General features: G+C 38.0%; 1 protein-coding gene across 13 annotated transcripts in view; it reads right to left on the bottom strand.

Annotated features, from left to right (window-relative positions):
• The window catches only part of UNC79 (unc-79 homolog, NALCN channel complex subunit), a 112,765-nt gene that overhangs the window by 88,592 nt on the left and 4,151 nt on the right, over positions 1-20,022 (bottom strand). For 11 of the 13 annotated variants that reach the window (XM_063332654.1, XM_063332650.1, XM_063332652.1 and 8 more), the window contains 8 exons: positions 18,870-18,990; positions 12,785-13,089; positions 9,083-9,253; positions 6,011-6,103; positions 4,651-4,706; positions 3,680-3,809; positions 2,086-2,150; positions 100-188 (listed from right to left, as the gene is read on the bottom strand). In XM_063332654.1, coding sequence (XP_063188724.1) covers positions 100-188; positions 2,086-2,150; positions 3,680-3,809; positions 4,651-4,706; positions 6,011-6,103; positions 9,083-9,253; positions 12,785-13,031 — 851 coding nt within the window. In that variant the 5' untranslated portion in view covers positions 13,032-13,089; positions 18,870-18,990. Of the gene's footprint in view, positions 1-99; positions 189-2,085; positions 2,151-3,679; positions 3,810-4,650; positions 4,707-6,010; positions 6,104-9,082; positions 9,254-12,784; positions 13,090-18,869; positions 18,991-20,022 lie in introns of those variants that run through there. The other 2 variants (XM_063332653.1, XM_063332656.1) reach the window with 2 other exon arrangements.

The following is a 20,022-nucleotide window of genomic DNA, read 5'->3' as shown; positions in this document are numbered from 1 at the left end:
AATTATATGCTAATCATACTGAAACAAAGCATAACTCCAGAATTCTGAACTCTGGAGTCTGACTACACCTGATCATTTTCCAGTTCTCAGTTTACCTACCCTGCAATTCTCTGGCTGCATTCTTCACAAAGATATAGGGGAGGTGGCTTGTCACCCAAAGCCACAGACAAAGATGGGTCAATGCACATCTGAAACGTAGAGAAGAAGAAGAATTAACTCATTTGTTCATTGAAGTTCACCAAGAAACTTCAACCCATTAATCATAGAATAGTTTGGGTTGAAAGGGACCTTAAAAGGTCATCTAGTCCAACCTCCCCTGCAATGAGCAAGGACATCTTCAACAGCTAGGACATGTAATAGAACCCAGCTTCAGTATGCGTTGAGAGCATTTAGTATTCTGAAAGATGGCACTCAGCACCCGGCAGTACAGGATCTCAAATTGTTTCTAACAGAGAGAGGGATGTAACTGAAAAAGAGAGCCTATGGGAAGAGAACAGGACATATTTCAGTATCGGTATTATCACTCTCTGAAAGAAAGTGTATTTTGTGTTACACCTCTACATTGCATAGTCATGACAGACGTACTTTTCTATTTTTTTTTTTCCAAAAAGGTAGTCACCTTCAAGGATCCATTGCTTAGGACAAGGTAATGTAAAAGTCTAGATTTTTCTCTATCAGTAACACCTCTTCCAGCAAAATCTAATTTTTAGTCATCATAGTTGTTAACTATACAACACATTTCCAGTGAAGGAATGAAGTTCCCTTGGCAGCAGAGGTCCAAACTTTGTCTTGCATTAGTTTTTATCCTTCCATATTAGCCAGTTACAGAAAACTGTTAGAGTTACCAGTCAGTTACATACACATTTGTTTAAGTGTTTTGTACTATATAAGGAAAAGATATATAAGGAAAAGACCACTTAAATCAAAATGTTTCTTACTATATTCAAGTGCAAGATCTTATCTATAAAGACAAATACCTCTTTGAATGTTTCTCATCTTTGTTAACCAAATTCACATTCATCTTTCCAAGAGATAACAGACTGCCTTTTTCTGAGTGATGACTGACCAAGACTGGTTCTGTCAAAGTTAAGCTAAGAGGTCATTCAAAAATATTCAAGTATTTCATCTGCAAAGCTTGGAACTGTAGGTTTCATTAGTATTTTGCTCTACTCAGTGATTAGTCTGAATCTAGTGACCACAACATTAAGCTACATCTGCCAGCTTTTTTTCCTATGAAAAGGGAACATGGAGAATTATTGGAGTAAGCAGGAAAGTGGTCCCTTGCAGGACTTGTGAGACAGGTGTCACCATTATGCCCTATCAGAATCATAGCCTGTGGAAACGGCTGACTGAAGAACTTTTTGACTGAGGTAATGATGTTACTATAAGAACTGATGCCAGGAAAATTGTTTGTAGCTACAAATTTAACTAGATACAAATGGAAGTAATCTGTACACCTGACTGTAGTATGCTCTGGACTTGGGATGCTATTCTGGCCTCTGCCATCAAATTGTTCCATGATCCTGGTCAAGCAATTTTACTTTTTGTTACCCTATCTGTAAACAGGGAAGATACCATTTACTTCCCTCAAAGAAGGCTGCAGAAGAGGTAAACAAAGCTTTGTTGCTATTTGCTTTAGGACACATTCCAAGCAAAGAATCACAATCAGAGTAGGCGCGTTGTATGACAATCGAGATACCAAGGTAAACATGTACGTATGTAACTGACATGTTTCCTGTATATAGTAATATTTGTGCACATATTAACACACATATGTGTGTTCATGAAAATAATTACATGGATTAGCCAGTAGCCAGCTTAGAATTTTATTAAGTGCTTTGCAACCATCCTCACATTTAACATCAAGACTTGGCCCACTGTAGTTGGAGGAAATATCCCATCTTTCTTTAGGCAGCCAAAGAACATATTCACAAAGTTCTGGCCCCCTTGGCCCCGACAGGCCTTACTGTTACCTTAGATCCTGCCCTTGGTCACTTGCACATGACCAGAGCACATGGCTGGTGTCAAAGTGCAACCTCCCACCCCCCAGATAGTTGGGTTTGACCCCCGAAGAAATAGCAGTACCTTCACAGCTGGTTTGTTAATCGCATTATGGCATTCAATGTGCTGGCAATGAATAGGATTCCAGGCTGCAAAACCAAAACACAGCTGATTAATAAATGGAGAAAATACACTTACATTCTTTGTAATCACAAGATCACAAGATCCTCTTGTGCTAAGTACTATACAAATATGAGAGAAGACCTAGCCATTCCTCAGGAAACCTAATAATTACAATAAACAACCTAGAATATACATGCCTACTGATTTGTTTTGGATGCAATCATGAAATGAATCATGAACTCAGTGAAAAAGGGGAAAAAGTAACACACGCACATCCCTGCTGTACACCCTTTCTGATCTCACCAATGCCTTGAATTCATTAATTATCCTTCCACTTCAGAAGCAGAATGGTAGGAGTAGCAGAGTAAATTCAGCAACATTCCCAAGCAAAAAGAAAAAACAGCCCATCCACAGAAGGAGCCTTAGCTTTGTAATGACAAGAAGTAAACAACAAAGGTATGTTCAAGTGGCATCACCTGGATGCTATAGAGAATGCCCTCAGGTCAAAGTGCCATGCAACTGCTGATAATACTCATCCCATTCTGCGATACACTAACAGAAAATCTTTATATAGGAAAATGATTCCAGTCTACCCAGTGCTGCTAACGGTTCAGATGGAATATCATACAGGTTTACAGACCTGCTTGCATGAAAGAAGTGATACGGAGCAGTACAAGAATGATTTATTAAAAAGTCAAGGAAATCTATCAATCCTGCAAGGGAAGGCTTTAGAGCAGATCAGACAAACGTATCAGGAACATTCAGTATGTACTTGAGTTGGTCTAGGGGGTCTTCTATGGTCTCTTCCAATCCTTCTTTTTCTTTTTTTTTTTTTTAATTAAAGAGTTGCATTCTGGTCCAGAAATTTTAGAAGTGAAGAAAACATAACCCATATGACAGAGATTATTTGAAACAGGTTGAGACGGGCAAGCAGGAAAAGCAAGTAATGAACTGCTGCTGGACAGCCCCCACTGTAGAAGCACAATCCCATCAGTATCACTGGGGAGCCTCGTGGACAGAGGACTTTGTACCATCCGCCTACTCGGCTCCAGCTGCGTTGTTGGCTTTCTCATTTTCACCCTATAGTCAGCCTTGAGCACTTATCCATTATACTGACTGCACCTGACACCACCTGACTTTTTTTTTTTGACAGTAACAGCCAGATAAGGAGCCTTAGCAACAGCAGCAGCGATAGCAGCTGGCACAACAAAAGCAACCAAAGGAGTAATTGAAAGGAACATAAGCCAGAACCCTTGTGAGGCCAAGAAGGCAGTTTCACAGACCATTTGGAACGCTGTATTTATTTCTTCTCCTGTTCTGGTTTAGTTAGTACTGGGAGTAACAATATATTTAGTGACCACAATCACAGTTTTTATTTTTCGTAACATCTTTTGAAAATACAGAGAAATGGATATTGTATATACTTAAGAAAGTACCAACTTATGGAACAAAATATTTCAAAACACATCGTAGAACTGTAAATATGTGATATTAACACACTCCTGATCATTTCCTTTATATTTATTTTGGCTTATACAAAACCAGCAGCACTGACCTGTGTACTGCAGTCCTCTGTACTCACTGATTGCCCCAGGGGGTTTCAAATTGGGCCAATAGTGAAATAACATTTGTACCGCTGGAGGTTTAACTTGAGATGGTCCATAGGCTATCACATATAGCAAATCCTAAGGAAAGACATGTACAAAATGTTTATTTTGCAAGATAACAAAACACAATTCAATACACATTACTTGCGTTCACAAAGATACATACGCACAAAAAATATATACATTTTGTGCCCTACCAAACATCCTTTGCATACTCTTACAAGTAGATTAGATGAATAACTTCAATATATTCACAACTGGCTTCTGAGTTTGATCAGAGCATCCAACAGCTACCACCCACCCCACATAGTACACTAACATATAGCAAATGAAGCCTCTGTCTAGCCAGCCCCTCATGAACTGAGAAGATTGGTGGTTATTGAAATTTCTATTAATTGCAGCCACAACCATAGAATCATAGAATTGCCTATGTTGGAAGGGACCTTTCAGATCATCGAGTCCAACCATCAACATAACTCTGACAAAAAAAATCACTAAATCATATCTCTAAGCACTACATCTACCTGTCTTTTAAATACCTCCAGGGATGGTGCCTCAACCGCTTCCCTGGGCAGCCTGTTCCAATGCTTAATAACCCTTTCAGTGTAAAAATTTTTCCTAATATCCAGTCTACACCTCCCCTGGCACAACTTGAGGCTGCTTTCTCTTGTCCTATTGCCTGTTACTTGGGAGAAGAAACCAGTATTTACAAAATGGAGCTCTGCTCTATAAAACACGAAGCTGCTTCTGTAAACTAAAAGTTAGAGGGAACTCCCTCCCCATAATCCAGAAGGAGAATTGGGTATAAAGATCATTTATAACTTCTTGGCATACAGTCAGTTCAATTTTCAAGCCATCTGGTTTTCATTACTATCCAAATACAGTCATTTCCACAAAGCATGTATGATCATAAACTTACTTTCCATACTTCTTGCTTATATTTCATGAGGCATTCCAATAATTGGCAGTGATACACTGAGAAAGAAAAGACAGTATGGACATAATACTGAAATGGAAACTCAAGTTACAGAAGTGACGTAATTAGGTGATTGGCCTTGCTTAGTCCATCCTAAACTCTAAACCTCATTTAATTACTTCTTATTTTAAAGGGTTTGCTAAAGAATCATTCCCCTGAGAGTCATCACAAAAGATTAGAAACTAAATATTAGTAACTTGTTTCTGTCAAGGAATGCAGTAAGATGAGTATTATGAGTGTACAGCTTTTTACACAGCAATGGAGATCTTTTTCAAACACATCTAGTTTAAGAATACCTGCTAATTCACTTAAACTTTGTCCCTCTGGCACAGTGTAAAGCTGTAAATGAGTATCTTGTCATTCACCTTGAGGCAGCAATGGAAGTCGCACGGAACAACACATTATTCCTAGGTATACCAAAGGCTATAGGAGCCACTCTGCATCAAACACACACAAGAGCCAAATGAACTACTTTACATGTCTGACTTCCCAAAAACCACAGGGCAAAATTTCCTCAGATGGCTGGAACATGGAATTCACAACAATAGAATGTTTCCTAAAAAAAAAAAACTAACTTGTGCTAGTAGCTTTCAAAAACGGTATGCTGCTTTTATTTACTACTGTGAACTACGTGAGCATGATGCGACACTTCTCACACACATACTGCAGTGTGGGGTTCCTTCCCCCACACAATATCTACCCACCTGCATAAAGCAGGAGATACTTTATTATCATGTAATGTAACAGCTCCCTCAGGTTTAATTTTCTTTCAATTTGGTTATGATATCCCACTGATTTAACTGGGATTGTGCCACAGTGAGAGAGAATGGCCTTGTGTTTAGATACTTATAATTACATTTAAATTCATTATAATTGAGTCTGCAGCCAGCATTATCTGTCATCTTTAAAAAAAACAGTATCAGCTGTGAACTCGGTGGGATATGAATCATAGTATAAGACAAAGTGTTACTATGAATTTCTATAGTCGAAGTTAGGAGCGATTTCTCTCCAACACCGATGTTTTGTATCAACACTATTTTCTGATGTCAAACAAGTAGATCAGAGTCTCCAATCCTGGGCCCAATTCTGTTTCTTCATCACAATGAGATCTCTTACCTACATAATGATTACTTCAAGCATGATGCTCAGAAATTCCAGTTTTGACTAAAATCATTTATTTTTCATCCTGTGTTGGATGATGAGACAAATTTTTCCCATCATCTGAACTTTTCTGATTGCATTTGACACAGTACTTCATGACACAGTTTTAGAGAATGACAACATGTTGCATGTTTACACGTACCTGGGTTTGATGTGTACTGCATTGCAATCATTAGCATTGATGATGCAGACAGATTGACATGTGCTGGAACACCTTCTCTTTTTGAGGATCCCACTTAAAAGAAAAGGGGGAAAAAAAAGAAAGAAAACATTTTCTATTGTATAACAAGGAAAATAAGGCGAGAACAGCATGTAACTCATTTCAACTGATGCAAATAAGATTTCCAAAGTACCACATTGTTTAAAAAAAAAAAAAAAAACCACACCAAACAAAAAACCCTAAAAAATCCTACAAACATTCTGTATCAGAAGGGGTGAAATCCCTTTTCTGCTGGAAGATAAACATGACTAGGAATATTGATTCACAGAGCGCACACCTGGTTCTCCAGATCAGTAAGATTACATTCTCAGAGCCGCATTAGCCAGACAGTGATCTTCTCAGACACTCTCCTGCAGAACCCACAGACTGGTAAAAAGAATGTCACTTACATAGTCAAGTGCAGCCCAGGCTTGGATTGTAGGAAAGGCAAGGAGGAAGTGGAAGGCAAAGAAACAAGAAAAAATGGAAAGCCTGCTGTTGAGGTATACTGATGAAGGGTTGGGGCTGGTGGTAGGTGCTGGCTGCTGGTGTACGGCACAGATTACATTCCAGGGAGCACATGGTATGAGTTCAAGTTACAGCTACATACCAGAAAAATTAGTCCTCCTTGTTATGTGAACTATGCTAAGATAATGATAAATAGTAGCACTGAAATGCAGCTAAGCTGTTGTAACTTTGACCTCACACATGAAGTGACTAGAGTTCCTTCTGGTCTCCTACAAAGTGGTTACTATTAAATGGTACACTTGGAAAAACCCTGCAGAGTGTAGGTGTTAATTTGCTGAACTATAACATGGCAATACGGCTTTGAAGGCAACCTCCTACGCAGAGATATGGCGTGGATCTTCCCCATCCTCACTCACAGCACCTTCCCAAGCCTGGCTGCCAGGACCCAAATACCGATAGATGCACAGAACTGTAGCTACCCGTTCACTGAGATGCTTTCGTCCCTCCAATCTGGCTCTCCAGCTGCTTACACAATCTCTTGAATCCTCCCTTTCGATCTGAGTCAAAGCTGAACACTAGGGGAAGAAAAGGTTCTGCATTCGCCTTGCAAAGGGGCACATCATTCCCAGTGGGGAAAGACTAGGACACCCATTAAAAGAGCACTCGTCTGGGAAGGAAGAAGGGAAGGGAAAACGGAATTTCTCTATCCAGTACTTCTCCACATGACCCAACATTATTATGGCTCTCTTCACTGCACTTCATTCATTCTTTTTTGAATCTCATCCACACACATAAGAGCCCCCAGATTATTACAGCAAGGTCTATTTGTATGGATTTAAATTGCAAAATACTCAGCAGCTCTAATCAAATGTGGCCATCAGCACAAAAGTAGGACACAGTACTAGAATCCAAATTTAATGAGCAGCAGACTGATTTCATACAGAGATCGAACCAAAACTGTTTGAGGAAAAAGGCAGCATGACAAAGGTTGGTCCCATGCTCTACATGAATGCAGTCTCTGCCACGGGCAGTTGGGCAATAGTACATATTTAAGTAAAAACTAAGGATTTGGCTCAATCAGTTGTTTTGGAGAACAATTTTACAGATCTGAAGATGGACAGGAAAGGATAAGCCACCTACATCAGCTGTTCTTTAACAGGTAACAGTAATGGAAGAAAAAGGAGTTTTATGCAACATTCTGTTCTTAACCCAAAAAGGACCTACTGCACATATGCATTAAATATATCTTAGTAATTTTCATTTGCATACTGTTATTAGACCTGTCAAAGATAACAAAGAAAACATCATTGTAATGTCTTACAAGGGTAAACTGAGGTACAGAAAAGCTAAGGGATTTCTCCAAGATCACTGACTGGTAGAGCCAGAAAACATACATCATAAACTTCTTAAATCTTAAGTAAAATCTTAATTTCAAAACACTGGACCATGCTTCTTCCCATGTTCTAACAGCACCTTCTACATGCTGAAATGACATAGTGTTGATCTCTGTACAATGTTGTTATATTTTTCCATAAAGGACTGGAATACAGATAAGGACGAGACATTCTCTTAGAATCACGGGGTGACTGATGTCAGAAGAGACCTCTGAAGATCATCTTGTACAACCCTCCTGCTCAAAGACAGGCCAACTAGACCAGGTACTCAGGTCTTTGTCCAGCTGTGTTTTGAGCATCTGCTAGGATAAAGAAGCTGCAACCCCTCTGGCAAACTGTTCCACTGTTTGATCACCCACAAAGTAAAAGGCTCGTTGGTTAAAACTGACTTTTAATATTGAGTCTAGCGCTTACATCTGCAGAACATGGTTATATTTCTCACTACTACTGAAATCCCACGAAGCTTTTTATCAGGTACACAGACAACCATTCCGAACACACCTCAGGATTCACATTCTGCAGGGAATATGACATTACGTAATTACGTGACACCTTTGCGGGGGTGGGGGGGAAGAAAGCAAGAGATAAAAAGGCAGGCACTGTCAGATTCAGTCTTAACACTTATGGATAGGAGACATTACAGGAGCAGCTATTTAGTACAGAAGTTAAAGAGAAAATGCCAAGAAGAGAGGGAGGGAGAAAAACTGGAAATTCATCACAACATCTCTACATTAAGAAGAGTCATTCTTGTACATGCAGATTTAGTCCAGATGCAAAAATTATGCATGTTGCTATTGTATCTATGGCCTCAGGATCAGTTTGTCCATTGACTCTGTATTCAAAACTCCCACTGCTGGCACCAAAAGTTCTACAAGTCTGACAACAGCATCTTTCTTAAAGAAGCTAAACTTCACCCTTTAAATTCAGGAAGAATTCACATAGTAACAGAGCATAATAAATAAATAAAAGTTATAGAATTATTTCCCTTCAAAAAATAGTCACATTGAATTATTTTACATATATACATACAATAGATTGATGTCCCACTACAATTCTATGACCAATCAAACTTTTGACTCCTACAGTCTGATACTATTATAGCAGTGCACCACGTTTTCTGAGACATAACAATACTAGAATCAGTTTTACTTACATATAGCCATAGGCAGAAAAGATGTGCTGAGATACTCTATAATATCCTTGTGCAGAAATGGAGGAAAGGTAGCTAGTGTTGAAATCATTGTATAGGGTAAAGTACTCAAAATATCATCATTGAGAAAAGGAAGTAAGCATGTAGTAGTGTAAAAAATTGACTGCCCAAGATCTGTTGAATAAAATGAAATAAATACAGAATCATTATAATGGAAAAATAATTATGACTATGTACTTTTTACTTTACAAAACTATAAAAAAATACTAATTTAAATTCAAGTTTTCTCTTCAAAGTAATTTGTGAAGTTAATCACTATAGATAAGAGACTTCCCCCATTACTTTCAAGACCCTCCTAAAAGAGAGGTAAATGGCTGTTCAACAGTACTCAGAAGAGTTTGGAGGGAATACAAATACTACAGTAAAATCATTGATTAAAATCAATGTTGATTTTAATCACACAGTGATTAATATACAGCAGCCTGCATTTAAGCAGAGATGTAATTAGAATTTGATATGCACTTTGGTATTAAAAAGCCTGCTTCTGCAAAAAGCATTCTAGTCTTTATCAGCCATAGAAAAATAAGATTTTGATCTTAATTACCCTCAAGAGAGTTACAAAGTTCCCCCCCACAACAAGAGTACAGGAAGCATCACTGTATTTTTCAAACATGTGATGGATCTCGTTTGCCACTGAGGCAAAAAATGGCCAAGGATTAAAAGGAAAAATATATTTATCAAGAATTTCCATACTTACTCTAATTAATTATATAATAACCCTTTGGAAGGGGTAATAAGAAATGTGCAACATTTCAAGATCCAAAGGGAAGGGATAGGTTATTGCGTATCTGGGCACTGTGGCATCTTTATACCCTCTTCCAAACGAGGAATTGAACTGAGGCCAAGAACCTTCTGAGAAAGGTTAGGGCACTCAATGAACCCCAAGTTTGAACCTGTTTGATGATCCCAACACATCAGGAGGCCTTTCCCCTGCATGAGAGGGGTTCTTTTTGTTACTCACTCTGTAACCTTTAGTATGTTACACAGGCCTTCAGTCTCATCTGTACAACTAGGATGATTTAAAACTGCCTCTGTAAAGTGCTCAGGGATCTGTTGCTGTAAACATCATGAGTCATAGTAAGAATTAAAATTAGCACTCCATTTCAGTGGTTCTGGCAAGTCTTCTATGCAAGGGTCTCCCATTAATGCTAGAGAGCATTTCACTCTTGCAATACGCAGTTACCAGCTAAGCCTTGAGAGTTTTGTATAATCCAATTGGACCAAAGCTCAGAACCGCCTAGCACACCAGTTGTACTTACCCAAACAACATTGATTGTTCTGATTAAAAAAAAAAATATATATATATATATTGCTTTTAATCAGATGCTAAACTGAGGGAAAAACAAATAACAAGTTGTATTGCAAAATTTAATTCTCTGTACACAGAACCACAGCAAATAGCAAGTGACCTCCCCTTGCCCCAAGTATGAGTCAACCAAATTATTCCTGGCAGATATTTATCTAAACTATTCTTAAAAGTTCACAAGACAGGTCACTACTTCTCCTGGCAATTCATCCTAATGTTTGACTATCTTTATAGGAAAAAGGTCTTTTAAAAAAAAAAAAAAAAAAAAAAATCCATTGCTGCAGTTCTTATCCTGATCAACTGTAACCACAAATAGTTTGGTTTATTTTATTTCTCCTTGCAGCCGCCTTTACATATTTGTTTATGATAATCATGTCTCCCTTCCATTTTTCTGTAACCTAGACAAACCAAGTTCTTTCCGTTTTTCCTCACTGTTCACATTTCCTAGACCTCAAATCATCCTTGCTTCTTTTTCCTGGACTCCTCCCAAACGGTCCATGTCTTCCTTGAAGCCAGATGGACAAATCTGAAAATATTACTCCAGCTGAGGCCTTGTTAGGGATGTTAGAATGGTAATCAAAATGCTTAGGATGTCTCATACACAAAGCACCTGTTTACATATTGCTAGAATAATACTAATATATTAGTGAATTATGGTCTGTGTCTCATCTAATGTAACATCTAGATCTCTGCAGTATGGTTTTCAAGCTAGTATTTCCCCCATTTCTTTTCTGCCTTTGATTTCTCCTGCTTAAACATAGTATTTTACATTTCTCCTTTGAAGATGTTTCGATTTGCCAAGGTTGTTTTAATTCTGATACCTTTCACACAAAGGACATCTTGACAACACCTGCAATTCAAAGTGTTCTCTCATTGTATCAACCAAGTAAAAAAATGTAAATATTTAATAACACTAGACCCAGCACAGGCTCCTGTAAGATTCACACTTGGTATACCCTTCCAGCTGACAAGAGCCACTGGTAATTACTCCTGGAGTGTCTTCCTCACTCAAGTGGGGACCATATGTCCCAGATTGCCTATTAGGATGTCAAGTGACACAGCAACAGAAGTTTCACTGAGGACAAGAAAACCCCACCAGGAGAGCCATTGTGCTGCCATAAAAGAAATTATGTTTGCTCGATGTTATTTGTTCTTTACAGGTCTCCATTGGTTGTTAATTATCACCATGTTATCTGGAGGCGTTCAAGGCCAGGCTGGATGGGGCTTTGAGCAACCTGGTCTAGTGGGAGGTGTCCCTGCCCACGGCAGGGGGGTTAGAATTAGATGATCTTTAAGGTCCCTTCTAACCCAAACCATTCTATGATTCTATTTAGAAAAAGATTGTTTTGATAATTAACTCCACCATTTCCAGAAACTGAAGTTAAGTCGACGAGTCTATAATTTGCTAGCAGCCCTGCTCTTACATGATCATACCATTTCCTAGCGCAGTAGTGTTTGATTCAAAACATGCTGCTGCCAACACAAATGAAATTCAGCATTTAACAGAAACAATTTCATCCTAAAGAATTTCCGCAGTTTATCAGATTGACAACAATCTTTCTATACCGAACTATGTGAGTAATACACCCCGATACCATGGTGAAAATTAGTATTTGGCTTCTGTAACGCAGGGAGAACACTGGGCTCCTGAATCCCAGTATGGAAAGCTACAGACTAACAAGCCAGACGTATGCAGAACTTGAGGGAAAACAATATAAATACAATAGAGTCACAAAAAACCTTTGTGATTAACTGATTCAAAACACAAGAATATACGGCTTTTCTGTAAGTCAGACACAGATATTGCTATCTTTTTACCCAGGAACATTTTAAAACCATCTCAAATCACCATTACCACGTTTTTTCTTCAATTAAATGTATACTACATTCTGTTTAGAGATGGACCTTCACCAAAACACTCAATCTGCATATTCATTATAGGCCAGATATACATTTGCAAGCAATTTTTGCCCTTTTAAGAGAGCCACCCCAAAGAGACCGGTCTGAAGATATCCCAGCAGATTCAAATTCAAAATCCAGATTTTTTTAGACCCATCTGTATTATTTTTGTTACATACCATTGTATTTTAGTTACATACCACCAGCATATCACTAGAAATCAGACAACCTCAGAATTGAAACCCAAATCCAGAGTTAGCAAAAAAACATCTTTTATTTAAGAAAGTCAAACCAAACACTTGGATATAAACGCATCCCAGGAGATTTGAATTCCAGATACAGGTCAGTTTAGGCCCACCTCTTCAACTGCATTTATGCATCACTCATGGATTCACAGCACTGAAGTTAAGCGTACTGGAAGGGTTCAAGGGCCTGCTTACCATGTTGACCATGTTGTAGCAAGGGAACTAGATCCAGCAGTGTCACCAGTGTCACGTAAAGTCCTTGATAGTCCAAAGATGGGTAGTCTGATAACTGAGCATCACGACTTTGCTGGCCACGTTCAGATGGAGCATCTCGCAGGACGCTGTAAAGGAGGGAGCGAGTAACAGTAGGGTTGATGGAACTGACCTGTGGTCTTAGAGATGGGGTGAGTGGGAATGGCACAGGAAAAAGACACATGGTCATGGGCACTGTCAAATTGGAGGCATCTTGATTCTCCTTCTTCCCTGTGCGGGACAAAATGCTGTTGGGGGGACAAAGAAAAAAAAGAGACAACAAAGACACAAAGAACAGCACATTACATTGAAATGACACTATAAAACAAATAATAAAACACCAGATACATCCCACATAAGATGCAATCGCTACCGAAACCAGTGTGTCTACAAATCTAGCAACCATTTACTTTCATGCTTCAAGGTAAGAGAATTAAAAATTGTCATCTAGGAAAGTTTCATTGCATCTCATGTGTTATCTGGTTCATAAGGAGCAAAAATATAAAAATGCATGTTTCAGTGCCCTACCCATGTTTCACAGTTAAGAAAAATTCTGAGAATTAAAAGTGTTCGCTATGGAAAAACAGCTGTGTCAAAAGAGGCTGGTATTTTGCTCTGAGATTTTGAGAGATTTATTTTTTCCCCCCTATAATCTTTTGAACCAACTGACTGAAAACATGCAAAATATAGGTGTGGCACTTGCAGAAACATGTTTTAGCAAAGAATAAACATGTGTGTTTGTTAAGATAGTCTTAAAAATCACATGTTTATTGCATTAAAATAATGTCTGTATGTATTTTATGATACTGTTTCATGACCACTCAGTATCATTTGAGATAATGAAGTTTAAACAGGCACATGGATTTAGAAATAATATAATATTTCTAAAATGTTAACTAAACTACATTTGGAAAAGTTATAAAATAATATATAGTAGATGGTCTTTAGCATATGTTTGTGAGCTAATGGTAATGGTTGTTTATGTGTGTTTATAATTTTGCCCATGTTTAGGGAGGAAACACTTTACTTTATGAATACAAACACTCCTTGGGTAAATAGTTACCTTCAAAAATCTAAGGGCTAAGCAAGCAAGACCAATTACGTAACTGCAGATCAGACAGTATGTTACCATACATTCCTGCTGTTACTTACGTTATTATTCAACAAAACTCACTATAAACTAAAGGAGAGATAATTTCAAAAAATAAAAAGGATTTAGTGGGAATCAAAATAGAGGCTATACGTCAACCAGCTTGTTATGTCGTTTTAAGAATGTTGTACATGATTGTAAACATGTTAATCTAATTTATTAAAAAAAATAAACCCCACTATTTTAAATAGAAATAAATTTTTACTTAAGCAGTGTTATATTTTAGTTATCAGGCAATTATAGGGTTAGTTCATAACCTCCATATGTGCCTATAAAATATAATACATCTTTTAAATATATTAAACCACACACAATGCTTTTTTTTTTTTTAAAGCACATTTTGCACCTCTCAGTGGTTGGGATTTCCAAAAGCAGCTGCTGTTGATTTAACTGTGTTCCCAAAGTCAGTGTTAAAACTTATAAAATACAAGTCAGTGGCATTAAAGTTTCCACTGACTAATGAAAACAGAGTTATGTCAAGAGGGAGCACTCCTGGAAACCTCTGTCCTCTTTAACAATACAGAAATCCCTATCGTATTATCACCTTAGCACAGACATATCTTATCTCACAAGTCAATTCAACAATTTACACAAGCTAAACTCTTGCTAAGGTGCTTATAAGAGAAGTGTAATTTATTTGCCATATATATAAAACACTTTTACAAGTACAGTTCTATGCCACGTGGCTACTATCATATCACATTTGCAGTCAGAGATGGCAGACATAGTCTGTTTTAAGAAATTACTTTTTTTTTTTTCCTTTTTTATTGTGCCTTACATATTTGGCAGATTATTTTGGTTTCTGTTACCCAATGTCCAGTAAAACATGGTGACTGTCATGACAGTGCTTATGAAATTGTATCAGAAAATCACCTAAGATCTAGTATAACTTTAAAAAAAAATGATCAGAGTGCTGATTCCTTTTCATTTGCTTGATGTTCATTTGCCATACTTTGCAGCTCATGTTTAGAGACATAAAGGTACTAAATTATATTTCTTCTCTGTCTACCAACAGATGATACCAATTACCCATCCCTTTACTTGCCAACACATCACTTCAAGCGCACTTATTTCCAGAAAGGATATTACTGTATTAATTAATCCTTGCTTTGGAAAGCGTAAGGCAGTGATGGAGAGCTTACACTACAGGCTTCCCTTCCTTTTAACATGTAGCTATGGCTCATCTATGGATAAGAGGCCAAAGCACACCATCTTGTACCTTGATCAGGGCATCCTTCTGTTCACTTCAGAAACAGCAATGAGGTTGTATCTAAATTCCAGCTGCAACCACACTAAATTTAGGAAAAAAAACCCCAAACTTCCAGACCCAGGCTTTGCCTGACCCATATGTTTTAAAAGCAATAAACAAAAGTGTCAAAATTGAAAATCTAGGCAGTCCCCTAGGACCAAGATACAAGAATTGTGGTTTGCTCCTGTTTCTGCTCAAACCAAGTACTGAGAACCTGGAGCATCTGCAGATCATAACCCCACAACAAACTTGCTCTGTGACAAGTGACAAAACTACTAGGGCTTGTTTCAAGATTTGTACATCTTCGCTGCAAATCTATCCCAAAATTACTGCCTTCCAGGAAAGGTTTCCTAAAATGCCTACAAGAGAACTGCATCTTGCCAAGGCAGCAAAACAAGCTTGACCATTAATTAGCCACCAGGCATTTATAACTAGTCTTTATGTGAAACATTTTACTTAGAAATACATATGGAGAATTTTCTCCAAGAAAATGCGAAAGAATGAGCTGTTCAGCAAGATGTTTATTAAATCTTAGATCATTCCTCAAATGAGGGAGAAAACACTGAAAATGAGCAGGGCATGAAACAAATTCATGCTGTAACGTAAAGAAATGCTTTTGCCCAAAGAGAAAATTAAGGAAGAACTAAATGAATCAATGTGCTATGCGTTGTGCATGGTGATTTTATGTGATGTTTGTTCATAGAAATAAGGAATTTAATTTTTTTCAGCCATTCCACATCATTTCCCCCCCACCCTTGAGCTTGTGATTTATTGAGCCTATGTACAGAGCAAAGGAGGAAATTAATCCCTTGTGCAATCCAACTATCGCTAGCAGAATGACACCAGATATGAATGTGATCCAAAACCGTGGGTATGCCCCACGGAAAAGAACACAGTCAATGTGTTCATAACAAGGAAAGGTAAAAAGTATAATAAACAGTAAAAGCTACACCTTAGAACCTAGTCATCATATGGAATTTCTCTGACTAATCACTATTCCTCCATTATTCCTATGACTACCTAAGTTCACCAAGAAATGTTTGTCCTAAAATAATTCAGCTGCAAGGAGAGTACACATCAAACTCGGAACTATTTTTTAAGGTTTTTAAAACAGTAGATGATCACAAGCAACCTATTCTGAAGACCAGACCCAAGATCTCCAGAAATCAATGGGCATTTTTGCTACTGTTTGATCAGTATTCTCTCAGCAGCTCAAATTCATTGCATATGCTCTGTCTCAAGCTAGATTATTCTCCACCATGTACTTCTATTATTCATGTTAAACCTTGCACAATGGAGTCTCAGTGTAGGAGGCAGAAAGAAGAATCAGCATGCAGAATATTCAAAGAAATTTCTGAACATGCTCTTCAGAAAGGTTCTTAACCAGTCTGTTTAGTTTTAGGGTAAATCTTGCAGAGATCTGCACACAGTAGGTGGGAGTTTCCTTCTTTCCATCTGCCACACTAAATACAGGGTGTGTTTTGTTTTGCTTTTTTATCCAGCTTCTTTCTTAGTATTAGGAAACGTATAAACTTATACTGGTTCAATCATAGCACTCAGGCTTTGACCGACAGTTCAAGTTCCCCAGTCACGGGAATTTAGAATGTGGATTTGACCTTGCTGAGCACCAGAACTCAGCACGCTTAAATTCAGATCCGAGTCCTGGCTTAAGTTTCTGGTGCCTTTTAGCTCCGAGGCTGAGCAGATCCCAGATCATGAAGGATAAAGCCATTTGTGCAAACCTGACGATCAGATACAAGTATCAGCTCTGCCCCATGAGGTTCAGCATTACCAACAACAGGATTTTGATTCAGTCCCATTCTGAACATGAAATAAAGAAACGGAGTTGCTCAATTGTGCAATTGCTGCCCCAATTTCTGATCTGCTCTCATAGTTGCTAAGTATATAGCTTTTTCAGTAAGTCCCGAAACATCACTGCTTAAGGAATGCAAAGAATTTGTCACACAGGACATATCAGCTGTATTGCTTAGAAAGATGAAAACAACAGGGTGGTATAAAGACACTTTCTTTAAGCAGCAGATTCTAAATCCATCCTGTCCTAAAGAACTTCTGCCCAAAAAGAAATGGATTTCATTATAGCACTTGTTAGTTACAGCTAAGATATACACAGCTATACATGTCCAGAATCAGGTCCAACTTTCTTGTTTTAACAGCTTAAAGGCCCACGGCATTTAAGCAGAGGCCATTTTGTCATACTTTATTTAAGTATGTGTGTTGTGCGAATAATCCATCAAAACAGCCTGATGGGGGAACAGAGACACATTTCAGAGGTATCTTTAGTGACTGAACATTTTTTTCCCCACTGCTGCAATAAGACATAATTTATTAACCTTAAAAAAAAAAAAAAAAAAGTCCTACTGGTTGCCATAAGTTTCATGAACACTCTAAATGATGAAGGAAACAAATTTCACAGTGGTTAAACAACTCTGCTCTTGAAATTTTCAAAAGTAAACAGGAGGTTTTTAAGTTTGCAGTGAACAGGTGTTCCACTAATAACAAGTACTTCTGTCTGTGTATCTATCTTTCTTATAAACAGGACCAGGAATTTTGATATATCCCATGTGCTTTAAATGAATGTTAGAATGAACTACTGTCATTCTTTCAAGTTTAAAATCTTGCTTCTCAACTTGTATACATCATAGGGGGAAGCGTACAAATACATGGATTAATTGTATTCTGTTAATGTTTCATCATCAAATAAGGCAAATAGCTGTATTTCCAAACAGCTTCTGACAGCAGGGACAATCTTTCCAGGTATAAACCAGGAAGCTACACATAGAAATGCAGGCTTTAACTGCGTTTTTCTGTGTGTGAAAACTAGTGAGAGCCAAAACCTGGGCAGATAAAAAAAAAAAAAAAAAAAAAAAAAAAAAATCACCTCTTTACTGTCAAAAGCCACTTTAAAAACAGTTTGAAAATATGAATCCACTAGGTAGCACTCTGAAATGTATGTCATTCCTAATTAAGTCTCACAATTTTTCCTATCTTTTTAGCAAGACAAGAGGTAATATTTCCTATTCAAAATGGTATTTTGTACTATGTATTTTTACTAAATATTGTACTAAATCAAAACCCCAAGGCAGAACAATTATGACCTGTTGTTGCCACCCAAATCCAGATTTGTATACAAACTTTGTGTCTGTTCACATTACTATAAGGGACTGAACCAGAACCCAAACCTGACAGCCAGCTGAACTATGGCACAGAAAGAACCTAGTTCTGCTCATCTGGCTCATTGCTCCAGGATCCTGAGGCACCAGGACTGCCAAGGAGGCCAAAAGTATACACATCTAAAACTCTGTAGGTCACAAACTCCACTCTTCACACGTTCAGCACGTTTGTGCATTCAGCTAAGTCTTAGGAGGGCCAAGCAAATGTGTAATCAACCAAGTTTATTTTAGAATCAGCCACTCAAAAAGCAGCTCAACTGGGCAAATTGGGCAACAGCCACTGAAGAGATTAATTCATAACATTCTTTTCTTAAAATATGCTCCGACTCCTTTTGGCTGAGCATTGACCCATTAAATCTTGCAACCAATTCAAAGTCAATCAATACCCCCTACAATTCTTTAGCTCTTTTTTCTTCAAGAGCATTAGTGAAAACTTACCTCAATAATGTCTGAGAAAAGTATTTCAGAGTATTTGCAATGTCAGTTCCAGAGGGCACAGGGTAAATGTTGTGGAGAACACGGTTATGGTATTCCTGAAGGTAACGGATTTTGGAAGCAACTACATCAAAGACAAAAAACAAACACAGAAACTTTCATTTAGGTTTCTTGCAGACTTTGCCAGAATCACATCTGTTCCTACCATTTCTTTTTTTTTTTAATTTAATAATTAAACTGTAAAAAAAAAAAAAAAAACCCAAACAGAAAAGTCTCTCCATTCCTTCTATTTTGACTGAATAAACTGAACACTCCAGTGCAAAAGTGCCAAGGGAAAGGCACAGAAGTGAATGTCAAGTTAGACCAAATTAGTGCTAGGAAATTTAAAAAAAAAAAAAAAAAGGCCAATAAAACAAAACAACAAAAAAAAAAAAACCTGCACTTCTCTGTCTCCAAGGATCTGGAGATTCATTTATAATGAATGAGTCACTGGATCACAGGAGGTTCATATGAGACAGATAAGTATTTCCACAGCCAAAGCAGAGATATAAGCTAAGACAGAGAGAGCTTACGTGATTTGCTTTAGACCATACATTTGCTTCATGCAATGAATTAAAGATATGAAAAGATCTGTGCTGTTTATTTAAGTGCCTTAGGAAGTCTGATCAAGCAGGTGAGGGCACTTCAAATAGCAGTAGCAGCTCTACACCTTTACTGAAACCATTAGAAATAACAGCAGGTTTATTTTTTAATAGAGATCTTTGTTCAGTATTGGAAAAAAGTGATTATGCACCATAGCTGCAACACGTTACATTGCCCGCATGGCACAAGACAGCCTCATGCAGAGGCACCTGAGCACACTCTCAACTCTATTTTGCTCTGCTCAGGCTCATCAGCTCCGCTGAGAAACAGAGTGCACTGGCAGTGGCAGTGGGCTGCACCAGCTCAACTATGCTTCCAGCCAGACTGCTCAGCAGTTGTTCATCGCATCGCTCTGTGCAGACACAGCCTCAATGAAAGCAGAGCCAGCCAGGAACTCCTAATCATGTTAAAAGTACGCCAAGACTATGTAATAGGCAGTTAAAAGGGGAGATGTATCTGAACGATCTCAGCCTTTGGCATATGGATTATGATAGTCTTTTGCCACACCAAGATA

Source organism: Chroicocephalus ridibundus, chromosome 4, assembly GCF_963924245.1.
Source record: "Chroicocephalus ridibundus chromosome 4, bChrRid1.1, whole genome shotgun sequence".
Lineage (NCBI taxonomy): Eukaryota > Metazoa > Chordata > Aves > Charadriiformes > Laridae > Chroicocephalus > Chroicocephalus ridibundus.
This window is presented reverse-complemented; position numbering and strand designations above follow the sequence as displayed.